Here is a 21,505-nt window from a genome sequence, read left to right on the forward strand (position 1 = left end):
GTTAAACTAAGTGAATAGTTACTAAGTTAAGCTAAGTGAACAGTTACTAACTTAAATAAGTGAATAGTTACTAAGTTAAACTAAGTGAATAGTAAATACAACAGGACTTGGAAACTTTTGCTGCCTCACAGACGAATCCTGTTGCAAATAACTCGAAAGCAAACAAACTTTATAGAGAAAAACATGTTTGATATTTGTTCAATACTTAAAGGTATTATGTCGTGGGTAGGTAAAGAGCAACAACTGCAAGATTTTCATTTTTCCTTTTTTTTTTTACTTTAGCATTACTGTACAAGTTTGCTTGTTTCGTTTGTACTGAAAAAAAAAAGAAAAGAAAAGAAAAAAAGCTCGGAAAAAAGCGTCTAGTTCTAACTTTCCCTATTGTAAGTATTGAATCCAAAACGCGTTTCATCAAATACCTCGAAAAACTCATTTCTGCCGATACTGCCATTTACTTACCCATGTAAGCTATGTTCGTTTTATTTCACTGTAGTGAGTTGAAATTTTAAAAATGTATCTGTCAATTTCAACTGGAGCAGTTAATTCGTCGTTTGTATGTAATAGATCAAGTATTGGTCTGATACGCGTGCAAATTGCTTTTACGCTATTTTTACTATATGGCACTAAACAAATTTTACGAGAATTATTTCTGCACCACTTTTACATAAATTATATTGTTTTCATAAAGAATTATTTGTTATTTTATACACAATAGGCATAGAGGTATTTCGAACCAATGGTAATCTGTGTTAATCAGTTACGACTACGACGACCTTTTCTTGTTTATAATTAATGATATTAAGTACTTTACAGAAACAAAAAAGCTACCTTTATATCATTCCTGCGAACATTATGGCAATTTATTACCACTTACCACAATTTTAATGAACAATCAAATCATTTCTAAGGCAGCAAGTCTATTTTTCCTTCTACAATTGTTAGTCTGTTACGATGGAATTGTCCTGTTGCAATCGAAAACATTTGAATAATTTGGTGGAGGACATTTTTGGTGGGAGGGGAGTAATACGACATTGCCACATTTTTACCACAACGTGTCTGAATTGGAGTTTAGATTGTTTTTTTCGTGCTGACTTTGGCAGTTAGCGTTTAATGCAGCCAATGCGCAATGTGCCTTATATACTTTTTTCTTTTTTGGAGCTTGACTTTTCCCCCTTCTCCCATTTTGTTCGATTGCGAATTAATAACATTTACGAGACCTCATTCTTTTTAGGGCCATTCCACGAAAAGTCAACCCTTTGTCCCGCACGTGACAGTTCGTATGTTTCATTAAAAAGTAATAATTTTAAAGGTTAATGACGAAATTTTTTGCGGAAGAAATCATACATAAGTTTGTAATTTGTTATGCAGAAAAAATATGTTCATTAATATAAATAATACGTTCATTAAGTATTATTTTTAATGAAATATGTAAATGAGGCTTCACGTGCCGGAAAAAATGACCGCTTTGCGTGGAATGATCCTTTATTACCTTTTTACTAATATTTCCATTGGGATCAAATTATTAATTTCCTCTTTGTTCTAGCACAAACTTTTTTCTTTCTTTTTGCCTATTTTTCTCTTTTTCTTTTCTTTTTCTTCCTTTTCTTTCTTTCTTTCTTTTTTTTAAAAACGTCATACCTGATGAGTCTCTTACTTTTTGCACTTCCCTGTACCTTTAAGCTTTTGCTTTCTGTCAATTTTCAATTCTGTCAATCGGAAGCTATTAAGCCTTCAATTACCAAGAAATGCGCAAGATGATGAAAGCGATGATAATGCGCATTAAGATGATGAAATAAAGAAGATGACGATGCGCAAAATGATAGGATCGTGATAAAATACCATTTGTTTTCATAGTAATAATCGTTTTTAATCAATGCTTAATTTGCGTGGGAGTTCACGGGAGCTTAGTTCCTGCGCTTTTTCCTTTTACAATGCATTTTTCATCATCATAACACTTATTAAACCTGGATGGTGCATAAAGCCTTGAATTTTTCTCTATCTTCTGTGCTCAAAGCTGTCTCTTTTGTAAAGTTTCTTATATACCAGTGGTGCCCAACCTACGGCCCGCAGGTCATATGCGTCCCGTGAAACTGATCCATGCGGACTGTTGTTGTGACTAATGCTACAATGGAGAAAAATTTGTTCTGGAAACTTTCAAAACAACTGGTCATCGTCATACGATATAACGAATAATAGCTGCCAGTGGCGGCGACTAGGGGGCAAGGGGAGTCGACCGCCCCGCACTTTTTTTATCATTACAGATCGCTTGAACCTTTTTACGATTTTAATTTGAAAAAAAATTCTGGGGAGATCACCCAACTATAGCTTAAAACTGCATTTTTTAGACTTTGGTTTCGAAAAATTTCCAGAGGAGATCTCGTAAAACGTTCCCTACTTCTTATATTTTCAAAGAGGGCCTAAATTTGTGTTATTATAAGATTCCAACTTCGGATTTTATCTAGGAAGCGAACCTGCTCTTTTCTAACATCAATAAAAATATGTAAAAATGCGTTTTTAAACCTCCAATTAAGAAACAGATTCGGAAGTAGTCCACTGCATTTTCCTTTGAAGTCACCAAAGGAAGTTTAAAATCGATGTTTTATCGCTTTATCAGTTCCAAAAGATAACCGGGGAGAACCTCTGATTTCATTCTTTCCCCATTAAGTCATTCAAAGATATTCTGAAACAGCGTTTTTAAAACAATTCACCTCTGCAAAATTTTCGGGGGAGAACGCCATTAGTTAGCTAAAGATGTTCTAAATTTGCTTTTTTTAAGACACCAGTTGCTGGATTATTTTCGGGAACTTACTTTTACATCACCAAAGACGTTTCTTTTGATACTTCAACTACGAAATTGTTTTGGGGAAAAATTTCGAATCATCTCCCCCTTAAATAACCAAAGATAGCCAAAAGTAAAGTCTTCGGCTTCCGTAAATTTCTTGCCCCACTCGCCGCCTCTGATAGCTGCAAATTTAGAGCCAAACGATCAGAAAATGGTGTCTAAAAGAAACATGGAAACTTCGAACAGATGAAATTAGCATGTAGAAATAACAACTATTCCTTGTTTAACTTTTTAATTTTGCTTCCTTTTCCCGTGTTTTTCCATGTTCCGGAATTTTTTTAAAAATATATTTACATTTTTTTATATGTTTTGGAACGCAACAATTATTTTAGTATGAGGTACAGCCCTTGGTTAAAAACAGAAGAGCACAGCTGTGCTAGACCATTCAAACACGTTGATTTTTTTCTTCAACCATTCTTCGCCGTGTAATTTTAGGTACGCTGCTTGCTTATGAGTCAGGGGGGGGGGGGGGTAAATCCCCCTCCTACGGGGGGATTATAGCGCAGCCTGTGCCATTGAAATGTTTAGGGGGTGTTTTGAGGGGTAATTTTCCCTTTTTTTTTGGTGGGGGGAGAACTTTTGCTTCTGAGGGAGGGATCCTCGCGATATTTAGGGGGTGCGCCTTCGCTCTTAGGGGGTAGGGCACCTCTATATGAGTTACTGTATCGGAACTGCTAGTTTTAGAAACAACTTAGCAAAACTGAGTGTCACTTTTTTAAAAACTCATATTTCCATGAAAAATGAATGAAAACTGAAAGAAATATTCAATATTTCCATTGAGATCAAATGATCAATTTCGCTTTTCTTCATACCCGATCTTTGTGTGTGTGTGTGTTTTCCTTTTTTTCTCCCATTCTTTTCTTTGCTTTTCCTTTCTTTTCTTTTCTATTTTTTAAAAATTTATAATAATTCCCTTATTTTGTTGTTCTTCACTGTACCTTTAAGCTTTTGCCAGTTGCAGTTGACGATTTATTACATTTGCATGCCCGGATCTATAAATTTTGGACCCTCTGCAACAAAATCTGTAGGGCTTCTCCACAGAGGTCAACAGTGTATATTTGCAACATTATAAGTCTTACTGCTAGTTTTCTCAATCAATTTCTTGGTCCGTTGGGCCCCTTAAGGACGTGGAGTCCTCGCACTGCGGGGTCTGCGGGTACGCAGAACCAGTTCTGTATATTTCCAAGCTTGTTTGAACTACTTTTTACTAAGAGTGTTCATAAATAATCTTCATGATGTCTTTGATTTCAAGAAATTATTTTTCATAAAGTTTATGATGGTATTTAATAGAAACTTTAAAAATCTAAATTTAATGCTGTCAAAAACTATAAGAACCCACTTACCTTGTAGCTGTAAATAATGATTCTAGAATGTATTTCTAGAATGAATGTAAGAGTCACTTCGAAGAAGTATTTTTCTAGATTCAAACTGGGATTCCTATCGGGAAAAAAAAATCATAACAGCTCATAATAATTGTTTACATAAATTATTACAAAATGAAAATATTTATATTTTTAAATGACCATGTCTTTTTCCTTATGGAATTGCATATAAAGAAATTATTATCATTTCTATTCTCCAAAACAGGAGAATAGAAATTTAAGGACTTTTAAAGGATTTTTTTGTTTTTAATTATTAATGTAATTGATATAACCACAAGAGATATGGCAAAGACATCAAAAGCTAAAAATGCGACAGCACAAAAAATCAGTCCATGACTTTTCAGAAATAAAGAAAAATGAGTAGTTCACGTTGCGCCAACGTTTTCTTTTCTTTTACTGGAGTGGATCTATTGGATCTATGGGGAGTTTATTGAGGGGAGAAGTAGCGACGAAAAGTCGTTCAAATGATCGATTCACTTTCCTCCCCAGCAGAAAAAAAAATAGCAGACAGAAAAATAGGAAAAGTAAATGCAGTCCGCTCTCCCCATTTAATAACCATACAATAGATACGCTAGAGAACTGTAGCATATTTTTTGTATTGCTGTTTATTATTCTAATTTAAACCAGGGTTTTTTTTTCTTCAAGTCAATATAAATCCGGTCAGATCCGATCATTAGTTCAAAGTATCCTTAAATTTGTAATTCCACTTTTAAGTTTAGAACACTACGTAGGGGAAAGGGGGCCCATGTGAGCACGGGGCACATGTAAACATGGTACACTAAAACAATTCCGAAGCGTTACTGGTTATTTCCGTGGATCGTTTCGGGATTTCACAAGTTTTCACCTGTTTCCCCATAAAATCTAGTATCTTCGCAAAAAAGTTTCCTGAATTGCTACAAGAAACACGAATGCATACTTTTAACTATTTTGAAAAATATTTTTAGCCACCAATTTAAAAATTGAATGAGCGTGTTTATTAAGTGTTTCGGCTTAAGTTCGATTACGGCCCGTCCAGATTCACTAAGCCCCCAAAGGGAGTGAACAAGTCACTGGATAGCTGCAGCTTTGCAAGGTAGGAATTGCGGGCAAGGGATATGCTTGGTTCTCACTTGCAATTCTTGCATAGCTTTGACCATGGTTGCTCTAATGCTTCTGGAGATTTCTTGGTAAATCAGGAAAATTCTAATCAAACATCAAACCTACTTAATTTTTTAGAAAAATCCCGAGACATGACAGGCTTTAACAGGGGAGATTTCCTAATTCTTCAGAAAGTTTCGAGAATAATTTCAGAATGGTTACTGACTTTTAGCGGCAAACGTTTCTGGTTTTTGCAAGATATGTTACAGATAGAAGTTGGGCACATCAGCTGCGTATTATTTTCTGGGAACGTTTCTGAATCGCTTTTACAGTGTATTTTTACTAGAATAACGTCAAGCAAAAAATCTTGAAAATTCACAAATAATGGCAGTACTAGTCCTACTTTTTGGCCAAACGTTTAGAGCAAGGAGCCAGTTTATGTTCCTGTGACGACAGCTTCTTTGTTTTAGCAGATGCTGATGTCTTTAAGTGAAAACATATTTTAAGGTAACTAATAAGCTAAACTTAATTATTGCACAACCCATCACATGAAAATTCAAGTAAATTTATGACATTGTTCATTTTTTTTAAAATTTGATTAAGAATTCTTAATTTTTGCAAGTAAGTACTAAAGTAAATGGTGGGACACTTGTGAAGACAACATCTAGGGACACATGTGAACAGTTCTTCCCATATCCTCTCCGTAATATTTACACTAGTGTAGGGTATTATAGCAAAAGCTGCGTCTATTTCCGCCTGCAAACAGGATGTTTGCCTTTCCATACAATCCGTGGACAGACAGTACTTACAATAAATAAAAAGACAAAATATTTTGATTTCATTAATTGAAGTTTAAATTAAATTTAAAATTCATTATCATATTCTGCATGAACTTTAAACTCAATATTATAGCATTAATTTTTACACAATAAAATATTTTTTGTGTTATGTAGACTTAGAGGTTTTTTTCTTGTTTATCCAGTGATCAGAACACGCTACGAAGTTTTAAAATTTCACAGTGAACACAGTTATATAGTTCGGACGAAATATTTTCGTGATGAAACACATTCTGTACAAGAATCTGACGTAATATAGTAGGTTACGAACGCTTCAATGTAATTGGTATATACATGTGTATATGTTTCATACTAAAGAGTTTGTCCTGCCTTTTTCAATCGTTTTCATATGCTCCCCAAGCTTGTGCACACGTGTCCCTCTATAGGGGCACATGTGCACAATTAAAGAGTTTTTGAAAATCCCATAAAGCAAAAAAATATATATTTAAAAAAATCTGGAAAAATTGCCTGGCACAAAGAAAAGACTTTTCAATCATAGCGACATCTTCAATCTGAGAAATTGATAATTTTTTTTTTTTGAAAAATAAAGAAATGAAAAAAAAATGTTCACATGAGCCTACGTTTTTTCAACTAACAAGTATTGAGATAAAATGAAAAAAAAGCTCATCTTACCAGTAAATTTGTAAGGATTTAAATTACTTACTAACCTTACAATAGCTAAGCTGATACGCATCATACGAGTTTTCTGAAACACTTAAATTACTCGTAAAGTTTTTTATTTAAAAATTTCTGATGCATATTTATTATTTCGCTTTCTTTATAAGTTATTGAGCAATCGCGCATTGCTTATTATCCTTACTTGACCAAAATTGATGCTGCTCTGACTTTTCACATTACCATGGTTGTTTTTAATATTTATTAAGATCCGAAATTTTCGTTGCCATAGTTACAAATCGTCTACAGTTTGGTTTTATTAATATTTTTCTCAGGGCTTAACTGAAGCAACTTTTACAGTTAAAAAGGATTTTTGTGTAAAATTACGTTTCTTCAGGAAAAAAAAAAAAAAAAAACAATACAGATGCACTTAAACAGTAAAACTTCATCAAAATACACAATTTCCAGATTACTAATTCTCATCATTTACGATTGATAAGAAATCGAAATACATAACGTTATGCGTTGTAAATAATCTTTATGAGCAGTTGTACTGCTCAGTTGTACCCGATCATAAAACCTTTATCTTTATTTCCGCATCCTAATCACCATCTCTTTTTTATGAATATGCTTCGTATTACTTACGCTGCCGAGCTAATATCTGCATTTTTCATCAAAATTGAGTTACGGTCGCCTGGCTATTCTTTGCTCCATACTTTATCTAAATACAACGTTTTGTAGTCGTTTGTCAAGGAGATTTTTTTTTTAATCGGAAAAAGTTGCTTCCTCATCAAATACATGGAGGCGGAAAACTTTAAACGGCAATTTCTCATTTTGGAATCGGCTGCAGATACGGCTTTTGCGCTTAGCATGGCAGTATTTTAGAAAATCACCAGTCATAATTACAGATGCATTTCTTTCCATTTCTATTCGTAGAAACAAGAACCCCAACGAGTAAGGTACTATCGTAATTCGTGATTGCGAAAAACATCATTTGAATTCAAGAAGCCAAAATTCAAGTAAATGCTGGATCCTGATTTTTTTTTTTTTTTTCAAATTTTTATGCCATTTTCATTCTAAATTACTTCTTGAACATTGTGTCCCAATTTTTGCTGAACATTTTGTCCGAAATTAGTTGCTATAGCTGAATACTTTTGTACTAAATATTGAAACTGATTATTTTATGCAGGGCTCAAAATGACTTTTAAGGACACGAACTTTAATTAATGCCCCTCCGCACTCTTATAATATAAGGAAGTATCAAAATATTTTGACACGTATATATATCCGCAATGAAGCAAATTTTGGTGATCCCTGTATCAAAATATTTGTATCATCCTAAGCAGCAATAACATAAGCAGAAACAATGTAATGTGATAAAAAGTACATTATAAATATGAGATGTCATCCCAAATTTACCCGGTTGCAATAAGACGTAAACATCCAAGTATCGTGGTCGAGTCGAAAAAAAACTCAACATTCATTCGGGGGTGAGTAAAATGGAAATTAAGGTCGTTTTTTGAGTGAAAATTTTTTCGCGAATACAATACTTCCTTTTTTGTAAAAGGAAGTAAAAATAGGGTATCGGCTTTATTGGTCTACAGATTCCTATTTGGAGCGCCCACCTTATGTGGATGTAAAAGTGTTTTTTTTTTAATGCTAAAAATATTACTATCATCAATGGGTGATAAAACAAATTTTTAATGAAAATGTGTTGAAATTTTACATCCAAAACAATTCATTTGTTTTCCCCTTCAGGTGTTATAAAGTATGGCTTTTGTGCCCTCTTTAACATCACATGTAAGCATGGATGACTATTTGCTTACTAGAAGACGGCAAGTAAGTACCCTGTCATTTCATATTGACTTGCAGACTATTCGAATTGATATTTGAAAGTTACGTATATTGAAAATTATTGAAATATTAGTTTAAAATATAGCAGCTTATATCAGTTTCTTTTGTCTATGATGTACTATATAAATTTTATAATCGGTACCAAGTAAAAATTAACCGATGAAACTTGTCACATAAGAAAAAAAAACGAAGAAATTTTCTTATTATTTTTTTACCCGAATTGAATCTGATTGAATACTTGATTGTTTTTAAGCGTTTATTTGCTCGATAGGTTACCCTGTTAAGATAAAATTATAATTCCTTCTCCAAGTACATACACACGTACAGGAAAAGAGGAACGAAAACAAAACAAGCCCCTAAGAAAAATATCAAATTAAAAATATATTTTGCACAAAAATAAATAGTTGGGGTAAATGAAAGATGGGATCAGTTAAACAAACACTATTACCACAATTGTGGTAGTTTTTGATACACACCCTTCGTTTCTTAAACGTTATGAAATAGTTATTAACGTTACAAAATTCGTTTCAAAACGTTCACGAAACGTTTAAGGGGCATTCCACGGTATTTTTGACATTATGTAGAGTCCGTAACGTGACCTTTTTTTGCCATAACTTTTTAATTTACCGTTTGATTTGCAAATTATTTTAATTTGAGCTAGTGTGTTGGTCGGAAAAGATCAAAATAAGATAATATGCTAATCAAACAGTAAATTAAAAAGTTATGGCAAAAAAGGTCGCGTTACGGACTCTACATAAATGTCAAAAATACCGTGGAATGCCCCTTAAGCGTTATGTGTGTCACCAGGGTTGTGCGATTATCTACCCGCATCAACCTCATGGGGAAATAAATGAGGTGTTTCCATTTACCCCTAGTCTCTGGGGTAAAAGGAAACGTGATTTTATTCCCTTACAAAGAGTCATAAAGTCGATTTTTCACACCCAGTTACTCTCAGAGTGTAGTCTTGAACGCGATACATAAAATTTTATGTCTCAATTCATTCAAAAGAAAGGGAAGGATCTAAAATTGAAACATTGAAATTACTATCCCCTTTATCCCAAATGACCCGAAGTTTTGACTGATTAAGGTTACATTTGCGTAAATCCAATCTTTAAGCTATTTTGCCCCATATTTAAAAAGAAACTTAAATTGTCTTTAAATGTCAAGTTTTCATTTTGCAGAGGAGAAACAGAACAACATTTAATCCTCAGCAGCTAACGGAGTTGGAAGTTCTGTTTGAGAAAACGCACTATCCCGACGTCTTCTTGAGAGAAGAAGTTGCCAAGAAAATTAATCTCTCCGAGGCTAGAGTTCAGGTGAGATCTGTTATTAAAAGCAGGTAGCTCTATACCTCTCTCAGAAGTGTATTAAGCATTTTTTTGAGCTATTATTTTTTTTTCTTAAAAAGTAGTTTACTACGTATAGCCTACACGATATATGTTTTATGTAAAAATCATGTCGTTATGGTAAGTAGAAGTTTTATGAGGATAAAGCTTAATCACTTTATGGAGACTAATAAGTTATTTATCCTAAATTATTCAGAAAAACGAGCTGATGTGTGCATCACATGACTTCCTTTTACTTCAATTTCATATCATTTTCTCATTATTGGCAGTTTTAATGTGATTCAATAGTTTACCCTCTAAATATTAACAACAGTGTTCAAATTAAAACCAGATTTAAAAAATTAAAAAAAAAAAAAAATCCACCAAATTTGTCGCAAAGTTGGCGACAAAACTTGCCAATCAAAAGACTGGCGATATATCGCTAAATTATAACACCACTTGAGAGTTTACATCGAAATTAACGATGATTTCCCCGCAAAAAGGGGCAAACGACCCCTTTAAAAACACTCGAAGGCAACCAAAAGGGGAGCTGCACAACTAGATCTCACTAGAAGTCTACGTACCAAATTTCAACTTTCTAGGACATTCCGTTCTTGAGTTATGCATACTCACGTACGCACATACGTACATACAGATGTCACGAGAAAACTCGTCGTAATTAATTCGGGAATCGTCAAAATGGATATTTCGCGTGTCCATACGTTCTTAGGCACTTATCCACGTGTGGTCGAGTCGAAAAAAAAACTCAACATTAATTCGGGGGTGAGCAAAACAGAATTTAAGGTTGAATTTTGAGGGAAAATTTTTTCGCGAATACAATACTTCCTTTTTTGTAAAAGGAAGTAAAAAGAAAAAATGAAACATTTAACAAAACGTGGAGTAAAGTAAGCGGGCTTTAAAGTTTTGAATTCAAAATTCAACTTGAAACTTTTCTTGTTTTTGCATTGGATGAATGACTCGGCTTCCATAGTTTTCATTTCCAACTATGAAAAATGTTTCGTGAGTGATCGCATTCAAATGGTAGAAAATATGGGGAAGGAAAAGTCCTCCATTGATGGGGGAAAAAAAATAAGCTTTGATTTGTAACTCCTACAATAAGAAATTTAATCTTTATTTTTTTTGTTACATTAAAAGTTTTCCTTGCATACGCAACAAAATACTTACCTTATTTCATCAAATGAGCTAAGGAAGTATTTGCCCAAACTAATCACTTAGATTAATTTCAAACGAACCAATGCAGGCCCATCATTTGGGGGAGGGGGGGGGGGGGTTCGGATCTCGGATGGCCGCAATTGCCTACCTGGCTTTAAAAAGTTTAGGTTTTACTAATAAGTGAGCATGTTTTTTGTTGTTTCCCCGGTAAAATTTGATTGAGTATAAACCCTTTAGCATTTGAGTATATACCTTATCGGAGGGGGGGGGTGTATACACATCCCTTTAAGTATACATCTTAATCTTCCCCTCCCGAAAAAAATCGAACTGACTGATCTGAAATAAATGTTTTTCCAATCTCTTAGGAAGTGATGCAAATATGAGTGAAAAAAATAATGTGATGTTTTATTCATTTAACACTTTGATTTCATATTTAACAGGAAACAAAAAGTTAATAACTTATAATGGTTTAGCTTTCTGTTCCGAAATTAAGACCAAAGTAGTCAAAGCAGCGAAAGCTTATCATTTTAACACGATTCCTTTTACCCAGTAGAAGTATCTAGAGAAGTTAGATTAGATGTTTAAAAAAATATTTAGTATCAGTTCTGTGTTTAGTTTCATACTGAAATATTATTCTTTACTTCCGTCTTTTTTTTTTTCACATCCTGCATCATAAAGTCACCAAAACTTACCGGCATTAAAAAAAGAATGAATGCATTTTAAAATTGAACCCGAATGCATCATTGTGTAAGGTGAAACCGAGAGCCGCAAATCTTCATAAAGAGAAATTTTATTCGTTTATCGCAGTGCGTAAAAATACAATTTTTCTGCCTCAGCGGAAAACTCTAAGAAAAAAAACTGAAAATCCGCAAAGATTTATTTTTTTTTTGGAGTAGATTTTCCGCCATTAAAAAAAAAAAAAAAGAAAAAAAAAAGCAATATTCAAAAGTAAGAAAGTATCGATGACGAAATTTATGTTGATGTTCATCAAATAACACTTTTCTTGTAGATTTCATTTTTAAATGCGAAAATTTTAAATGGAAGGAGTATTTAACTGCTTATTTCGTTATAACTCTAGTTTATTATGCTTTAGAACAGAATCAATACAAATTTATTTATTACTTGTGTTACAGAACGCATATTCGCGATTTTTTGACTTATTCTTATTACTCTTATTTGTGCAATGTTTATAATGTTCTCAGTCTTAAATCACGCCGTGAACTTTTGTGTTCCCTTTTTTTTCTGTAAAGTCCTAAATAATTTAATTAACTGCTAACTGCTCCGATATTGTAAATTCAATCCAACTTGCTGTCCCAAATAGGACACTTAGGAATCATTCATGTTTCAAAATATTTTTACCAAATTTAACTGTGTTTATAATTTTTGCCTTTTTAAATTTTACAAACTTTTTAGCATTCATTGTCGCGATTTAGATATTTTCAACATGTCATTTTATAATTTTAAGTCTAGGGGTCATTTCACGTCAAATCGCCTAATGCCACGTGCCGTCATGTCTCTGACTGCCTATTATGTATTTTTTTTTTTTACAAATAGATAAATATGAGGATAGCCCAAATCAATTTTTTTAGATTTTTTGAATAAAAATTACGCTTTGGAGAATTTTTTCAAAAATTCGATTTTTGATCATTTTTTGGAGTCGCCGTATTGGCATGAATTTAGAAAAATCTCTCTAGCTTCTTTATTTTTTAACCAATTAAGCTGAATTTAGTATCAATTTCAAGCTAATACTTTTTCTCTTTCAGCGTAAATAACAGAAAGTATTCTTTGAATAGTTGGGTGTTGCTACTCCTTATCTAAAGTCAGTTTTATACTTTTTTTTATTAGGAAATTAAATAAGTCATATCTCCGGAGTATCAGCTATGATCTGCATCAATTTTTTTTGTAGCGTATTTAAATCATTCTCTTGCTATGTAGAACAAATTAGAAGTTTTTTTTTCTTTGAAATAAAAAATAAAGTTTGTTTTACAGAAAATAAAAGTTTTACTCCTTTAAAACCCCTATTACTTTAAATTACTATTACTTTAAAACCCCTTTAAGCTTAAAAAAGCCCAAAAGCTTTTCAGAACAATTAATACAGGACTGTCAAAGGATAAAAACTTTTTTGTATCAATAGAAAATCGCTAAAATGTTGTTCACTATGGGAAAGAATTCTGAAAAATCCTCCGTTTCAGACTTCACAAAAGAAAAAAATAAAAAAACTCTTTTGATTGAAAGTAATAGGGTCTGGTGGGGTAAAGTGGTCATAAAATCGTAGGTTTTCAACTTAGGCGGATAATAAAAGCAATAAAATCTTTAAACACTTCAACTTTTTTTGTTGTTATTTTACATTGCATTATTAAAGAACACGGCACATTGCATTTCAGGAAAAAAACATTAAATTTAAGTAGTTTTATAACACTTTCATTTCCCTTTGTATTTATGACCACTTTACCCCATGGGATGGGGGAAAGTGGTCATAGCATGGGGTAAAGTGGTCATAGTTTAAAAAACTGCAAAACCATTACAAATAACCATAATTTTTGTACATTTCGGTTATTTTTATAGTTACAAGTATATGTACGAGTATATACAGGTATACACGAGTCTACTATACGTGTCTTGTAGACATGAGTAAACATGTTCATGTATGAATAGATACACGTATACATCAGATGCATGCACATGCCTACTCAAGTATATACGTGTATACACGAGTGTATACACGTATATACTCACACACGTACCTATAGGAGTGTATACACGAGTATATACGTATCACGTGTATATGCGAGTAAAGCGTAGAAATGAACATCATATGCGTGTTTTGCGCTTGTATCTCGAGTATATGCGTGCATACCTGAGTATATACGTGTACAGTCGACGTATATACGCATATATAAGTGTACATACATACTTATACGAGTATACACGAGTTAATTCGTGGATATATCCAGTGCGTGTTTGTACGTGTCTACTCACGTAAATATATATGAAAGCACGAGTATATTCGTATGTTTACGTGTAAACACGATTATATACCTGTTAGACGTATATACACCACCAGTACATGTATCCACGTATATCCACGAGTATATCCGCTAATATACATGTATGCTTACAGAATGAATCCAAGATTTTTTGCAAAATCTAAGTGGTGTGAAAGGGGAATAAGAAGCAAAGAATCATAAGGAACTTATGGTCGCTGACGCGCTACATGCACAAAAGGTCAGAAACTGACGTTAGAAAAACAGGTCACAAATTTGTTACACAAAGATGATTTTACCCGATATTTTAGTTTTTAAGACATATTTAGAGCAGTTGTTAAAAGTTACAGCCTGTAGTAGTTCTAATACACGCATCGCGACGAAGGTGCAGCGACTGATGAAAGTTTTTCAAAAGTCTCGTAATTGCAACAGAGTGATTGCGATGCATGTATTACAGCTGCCGGCCGCATATTTTATCAATAACTTTAAAATTTTCTTGAAACCTAAAATGTTGTGTAAAATTGTCTTTGTGTAATAAATTTGTGACATGTTTTGCATCCATCAGTTTCTCGCTCTGCGTGAATGTAGTGCGTCAGCCTTGAGTTTGATTCTGGATGTTTCTTATGATTCTTGCTTCGTATCCTCCCGTCTAACACCTCTTAATAATTTGACCAAGAGTTTAGACTCACCCTGTATACATGTATATCATATGCTTGTATGCAAGTGTGTACTCGAGTACGTACGCGTATATACGTGTCTCCCTGAGTATATAATTGTTCGTATATTCACAAGCATATAAGCGGGAATATACGTGTATAGTCGAATGTATATCTGTATAGATAAAAAATACTTGCAGGTACGTGTTTATTGGTGCATTTATGTGAATACGTATATATACGTGCCTACACGTGTATATGCGTATACATACGCATATACTCGTATATTTAACTCTGTTTATTGTAAAAACAATACATATTAAGTGAAATTAATATTTAATTTATATCTGCCTTATACTTAAAGATTTAGTGACTTTAGAAGAACAATATTCGTTAAGCCTAATATTATGACTACTTTACCCCATCTTGCTTAAATTGTTCTAACAAATTATTCAAGATAGATTCAGCTAACTGCTAATGAGTAAGAGTTCTTGAGACATGTAGGAAGCTTCCTGTGCAGTCAATCTGTTCATAATTCTAACAAACAAATTTTCCCAAGGAAGTTAAAAAAGGTGTTTAGATTTTAAGAATTTTCATATTTACACAAAATATTTTTTTTACCAAATGAAATTTTGCTAGTTGTAAAATTTTGTATTCAAAATATAGTTTATAAATGCACTACCCTAAAATAAAAATTTTCACATTTATTCGAACATTAATTTCCAAGCTATAGCCATTTATTTGAATTATGACCACTTTACCCCATTGACCACTTTCCCCCACCAGACCCTACTAAATATTAAGAATAATAATTTAAAGAATAGTATAAAAAATATTTCTAATGGCATTATTTTGCATTTTTTTCGACATTAAAAGAAAAAAAAAAGAATTACTATTGAAAAGTTTTTATAGCATAAACTTGTTTCGATTACGAAACACCTGACAATGATCGTCCACACTACAGTACTTATGCAGCGCAACTCTAGATTTCTCTGAAGAAGATTATTTTTGCTGATTGAAGTATATTTTAAAATCTCTTTGAAACTTATTGATAAAATTCCGATTTTCTCATTTTTTGATACTATGAGAAAATCAGAATTTATCAATTTTCAAATAAGTTTCAAAAAGATTTAAAAAAAAAATACTTGCCAATTGAAACTAAAACAAGTATTTTCAATACAAATTTTATTCATCTGTTTTCCTTTTATTAGGTTTGGTTCCAAAATCGGCGAGCGAAGTGGCGCAAGCAGACGCGAGCTCAACTCCTCCAGGACGTGTGGCGGCGCTACAAGCTCGGCGCCGGCCCCAGCAGCGGATGGATGCGCTTGCCTCCTCCGCATCCCGCCACGCCCCCAGAGGCGGGGCCGGCGGCTCCCCCGCCCCTCTACTCTGCGGTTCCTCACGTCCTCTACGGAGACAGACTCGCCGTCACCCAAGGGTAAGGGATGCGGGAGCTACCTAGGGGAGAGAGACTGCTCCTCCGTACCTATTTGCCCTGCTTTTAGTTTTGCTTTAATTTTAAAATATGAATTAATTTTTTTTGTCTTTGTCGTTGATTGGTGGGACAAGCTCTTTAATTGTTGCCAAAATAAAACGGAATGATAATAAGTAATGACTAAATGAATAATAGTCGCTATGAAGTTATTCGCTAATAAAGATCAGAGAGTTTCAAATGGGTAGTGCAAAAGCTATTGCTTGAGTCTGCAATTTATTTATTTGCTAGCTGCATTGCTCAGCGTTGCACGGTCTACCTCAAAAATAAAATTTAAGTTAAGTGACGTATGTTCAGGTATCAAGTGTGAAATTCCAATCAATGTGTAGGGAAAAAAAAGCAGTTTTATGCCTCAAAATTTAAATTCAGTCCTTTTTGGATTTTTTTTTTTTTTTTTTAATCCTGAACTTCACTCAGCTTTACATGAACAAGTATCAGGCGCGATCTTTTTGTCGTTGACAGCAGCAAGTGTTGATGAATCAAGTTCTAAAAATTTCAGAAAAATATTTATAAACTTAGACTAAAAGTAATTCTAAATCTAACGTACAGATCAGATTTAGAGTTACAGAGCGTAATTCTAAATCTTATCAGAATTTTGCCAACCTAATGCGTTCCAAAAAACTATTAAAACTGGCAGAAAGCACAGAATATACTGAAAAAAAGAAAAGAAAAAGAACAAAAAACGTGAAAACTAAACCCTTTATTCCTTTTGAGTACATAAAAAAAGTTTTCATTCATTTTTTCACAATGAAATCTCGGTTTAACGACTTTCCTCTGGTGCCGAAATATAAAATGGAGACAAAACACTAAGGTTTTATCTACACTGAATAAAAGTTCAAAAAACGGAAAGAAAATCTCCCCAAAACGATATTTTCAGGCCTCTCTTTTTCAATTGTTGGAGCTATTGAAGAAAATTTGTCATTTTAAAGTAAAGTTTTTATATTTGGTTTTGTACTGAATGATCTACACACGCTGTTGCGTATGATTATCTCAATAATTTGAATAATCAAACACAGCGCTGGTCATTCTAGGATAATGCAAAACAACAACGTATTTTTGAAGGGAATTCAAATTGGTATGAAATGAAAACTTCTTTGATCAGACCTATAATGAGTATGAAAATCGCAACCTGCCTGCTTAAAGAAAAAAGAAGAAAGAAAAGACAAAAATAAATAAATGAATAATTAAATAAATAATCAGATGAAGTAAAATACATAGTAAAAAAAGTTTGAATTTGTTTTTGATGAATTAAAATTTTGGCAATCAAGGATTTTGCTGCCAGGATTTGAAATAGTGTTTTTTTTTATCTTTTGAAATGTTCTTTCTCACTTTCCATTTGTATGTTCTATAGTTTACTCCATTTTTTTAAAACTATAGTTTGTTCAGTCTATCTTTTTATATTTCTTCTTCGCATTAAGTATCGTACAAAAAGAACAACAATAAATCAGAGCAATTTAAAAGCTATATACCATAAAACACTAGAAGCAATGATCAAAAACACGTTTTCTATTCAGTATTGACTGTTGAAAAATTGTATTATTGAAAAAAAAAAAGAAAAGAAAAAGCAAAAAACTTATTTAATTTACAGGAGAAAAAATGAAGGAGTAAAATATGTTTCAAATCAGGGGTCCCCAACAGTATGCTGACGGGTACCAGAGTGCCCGCCAAGCGTTTTGCGTGTGCCCGCTGCCTGCGGTAAGGCTTCAAAATAATAATAATAATAGTAATAATAATAATATATAATGTTATGCAAAAGTTTTTTCCCCTTTACTGACTAAAAATCCAAAGTTAGAAATTGCGTACAACGGAAATAAAAGCACACATTTCAGAGCTTTTTTCTATAAGAACAGACGAACTGGCGGTATGGAAATTTTGTACATCCAGGGTGACATTATCCTAAAATCCATTATATGAAATTGGAATTTCAGAAATTTTTCTTTTTAGAGAAACATATTATTGAAAGTAAAAAAAGTATTCTGATTTCACGTACTGGTGAAAATCATAATTTTCGACGGCAAGTGTCACATAAAATCAAAATACGTGTCACGACTTACTCTACCATGGGCAGGTAAAACGCAGTATCTGGAACTTTTTCCTTTTTTTTTTTTTTTTTTTTTTTTGCATTTTTGTCACCTATTGCTCTTTAGCTTTACTGTACAAACTTGCTTATTTGGTTTCCTCAGAAAATAAAGCAACTAGAAAAATTTCAAATTCAAACATTTCACTATTATTAGTATGGAATCCAAAACGCGTTTCTTCAAATATCTCAAAACCTTATTTCAGCTTTACCTTCCCACGGCAGTACAGATAAGCACTTTGACCTGAAAAATTATACTACTCGTCTAATTTCGTAACAATGACCAATAAAATGTAGTTCCGAAAATCATGTTGACTATTTTTATACATTGTATGTGTGTACATTATTAGCTATGTCCATCTCCTTAGTAACATTTTGAAAAAAAAAATGAATGGTTCCCGCCGTGCGACCGGTATTCTGGTATATGCTCTTAGGTACAAAAAGTTTGGGAACCGCTGTTGTAAATGAATTCATTCGAAATATTTTTTGTAGGAAGAAATTCATGTCAATTATGTAATAAAGTATTACCTAAATTGGCTATTGCTCGGGTTGGATAAAATGAGGCCTGACCTTGTGTTACGTATTCTTGGCAAGTTCACTGAAAGGGGACAATGTTCTTGGCGCTGGTCCTTCGCTTGGCAATAATAATAACAAAGTTTGCCCCACTTCACAGTTTCAAGGAACTCCCTGCAAAAAATTAACACTCTCAAGGTCAGTCCTCATATTACCAGTGCCGTGAAACAATTCACTGCTCAATATTCCAAGCCTTACATTCACACATAAAGTAGTACTGTCTTAACCTCAGTTCAGATTAGGTGCTGACTCGTGACTTGTTTCTTTTCTTCCAGGTTATTTACTCCAATGCCACTTCCATGCCACATGTCAAAACCAAAGAACGAAGGATTCAACTACTACACGTGCGGTTTAGGCCTTTCAGCTGCCACTTATCCTCATACGTCTCTGTTTTCACCCGTAACGTCGTCATCTTCTTTCGTGCCACCACACAAAAGCGTACCAGCTCACACTGCGCCAGCGGAAGAGGACAAATCGAGAAAGTTGACCTTATCCTTCGCGGAATAAAAACTTGGTCCTGTTGCTAATGCTGTATATTAAATTCACATCTTTTCCTGTTGAATAAATTTCACAACCTATGTGATTTCTCTATTCACATCTCTCTCTCTAATTCAGATAAATAAAACAGAGAATTTTTATCCACAGTTCTGTACCTCAGAGCCAGAGTAACGTAATTCTAAAATTGCGATTTTCGGTTTATGACTGCATTGTATGTAGAAGCCTATGCCACATCGGAGCCATGTGAACGTCATTCTTACAAAAAAAAATCTTTTTCAATTTTTTACCAGAGTCAAAAGATCACTCTTCACATCCTTTGCAGGCACCAGAAAAAAGTTTTTCCTCTCTGCTGTAAAATTATCATAATGTGACTTACGTCCCTCTGGCTCTGAGGTACAGAGTTTACGTCGAATCTTGACCAAATTTGGCAAGGAGGTACTTTAAACCCGGAAAGGGCCATAGGGTTTTTTCAAAAAAAGTACCAAACTGTTCGAATTTTAATTTTACAATCCAAAATTTAACATGAAATGGTTCTTTCTGTCCGAAATGATAATCTTATTGTCTGGATTTTAGTTTCATTGGAAAACCCGTGAAAAAATACCCCCTTAGAAGATTTTCTGTCTACGGATTTCAAAACTTCAAGCTCTGAAGTTGTAAAAATCAGTTTTATATCGGATATTTATCGTCTGCGAGAGCTCAGTTTTAATTAATATGAAGAAATCATCGCGAAGAAATATCTGTTGCTATTCTTTTCTTGAGTGTGAACAAATAAATTTCTTGATTTGCTCTATTTGGGGGGGGGAGGGCATGGCGTGCTTCGAGTTTTAGCGACCTTGTGCAAAATTTGTTTTAATAGTAGAAAAATGATCATTTTTGCTATTTATTTATTTTCTCCTAAAACATAACTTACTGTAGTGTGACACCCAGCTATATAAGTTAGTTCGAGATTTTTATATGTAATTACAAAGTTAAAGTGAAAAAAATGACACAAAATATGGTTCCACAGAAAATGTTTGGAATCCGAAAGAGATGTAATTGATGAAGACTGGTATCCAAATTGTGTTGCTTTCAGCCCGGAGGGCGGGGGGGGGGGGGGGGGTATGAAATACAAAATTGGTATCTAACTTCAGAACAACGTTCGGGAAAAAAAACTGAAACGTTTTGACCTTTTTCTGCCTTTTTACTTATTTTTACTACTAGCAAATATAGAAGAGTCATTCCATGTCAAGTGACCTAGGGTTCACCGCTCGAACAATTTTATAGATTTGGAGCCTTTGAAACTAATCTATGCAAATTTTCAGCTTCCTAGATTCAAATCCTGAGGATCTTGGATCTTCGAAAAATGTGATCCAAAATGGCGGATCAGTTTTGTTAGACGAATTACCAAGTTTAGACTAAGTTTACAGAAAATTTTATCACACTGGAAACCTGAAATTTTAGGGGCTTAAAGTACAATTGGTTGATAATACATTCAAGTATTTTTGGAAATTTGAACTCTTTAGCTTTTTATAGCACGCGTGTAAACTCGTGAAAAAGCGTGGCGGGGAAATTTTTTCCTGGATTTTTGGTTGTCATAAAATTTGAACAAAAATAATTCAAATGCTCGTACTTTGTGGTAACATTGTAAAAATACTTGCTTTTAATGGGTTACAGTTTCAGAACTTAAATACATATTTTCTAAAAGATATTGTCACCCAAAGCGGCTGTCAAAACCGTTTAAGTGATAAATAGCTTAGTTTCATAGAGCTGTAGCTCAAGATTGTCACCTCTCATCTTCTTTTCCACCATTAGAAAGAACAGATTTCTTACTTTCAAAATAAGTTTTTGCTTCGATGGTGTTCTTACGAATAAGGATAGAAAATCGAGTTTGAAATTCTGTCTGTCGTAACGAATTGCCATGTTTAAGCCCAGATTACAGGAAATTTTATCACACTGGAAGCCTGAAATTTTAGGAGCTCAAAGTATTTTTGGTTGTCAATACATTCTAGTATTTTTATGAATTGGAGTTTATTAACGTTTGTGCAGCACGCATGCAAAGTCGCAAGAAAAACCAGTGGAGAAACTTTTTCCAGGATTTTTGAATCTCATAAATTCTGAATAAAAATGATTCAAAAGTTCTCT

At 33.4% G+C, this 21,505-nt stretch overlaps 1 protein-coding gene across 1 annotated transcript; it reads left to right on the forward strand.

The window, feature by feature from the left end:
* The first annotated feature begins 8,522 nt into the window (after window positions 1-8,522).
* Window positions 8,523-19,393, forward strand: LOC129221315 (paired mesoderm homeobox protein 2-like). Its single transcript, XM_054855774.1, has 4 exons — window positions 8,523-8,591; window positions 9,788-9,922; window positions 15,956-16,182; window positions 19,162-19,393. Exons 1-4 carry the CDS (start codon window positions 8,523-8,525, stop codon window positions 19,391-19,393), a joined length of 663 nt encoding a protein of 220 aa, XP_054711749.1.
* Window positions 19,394-21,505: the final 2,112 nt, after the last annotated feature.

The sequence above is a fragment of the Uloborus diversus genome, chromosome 4 (genome assembly GCF_026930045.1).
Source record: "Uloborus diversus isolate 005 chromosome 4, Udiv.v.3.1, whole genome shotgun sequence".
In the NCBI taxonomy this organism is placed as follows: domain Eukaryota; kingdom Metazoa; phylum Arthropoda; class Arachnida; order Araneae; family Uloboridae; genus Uloborus; species Uloborus diversus.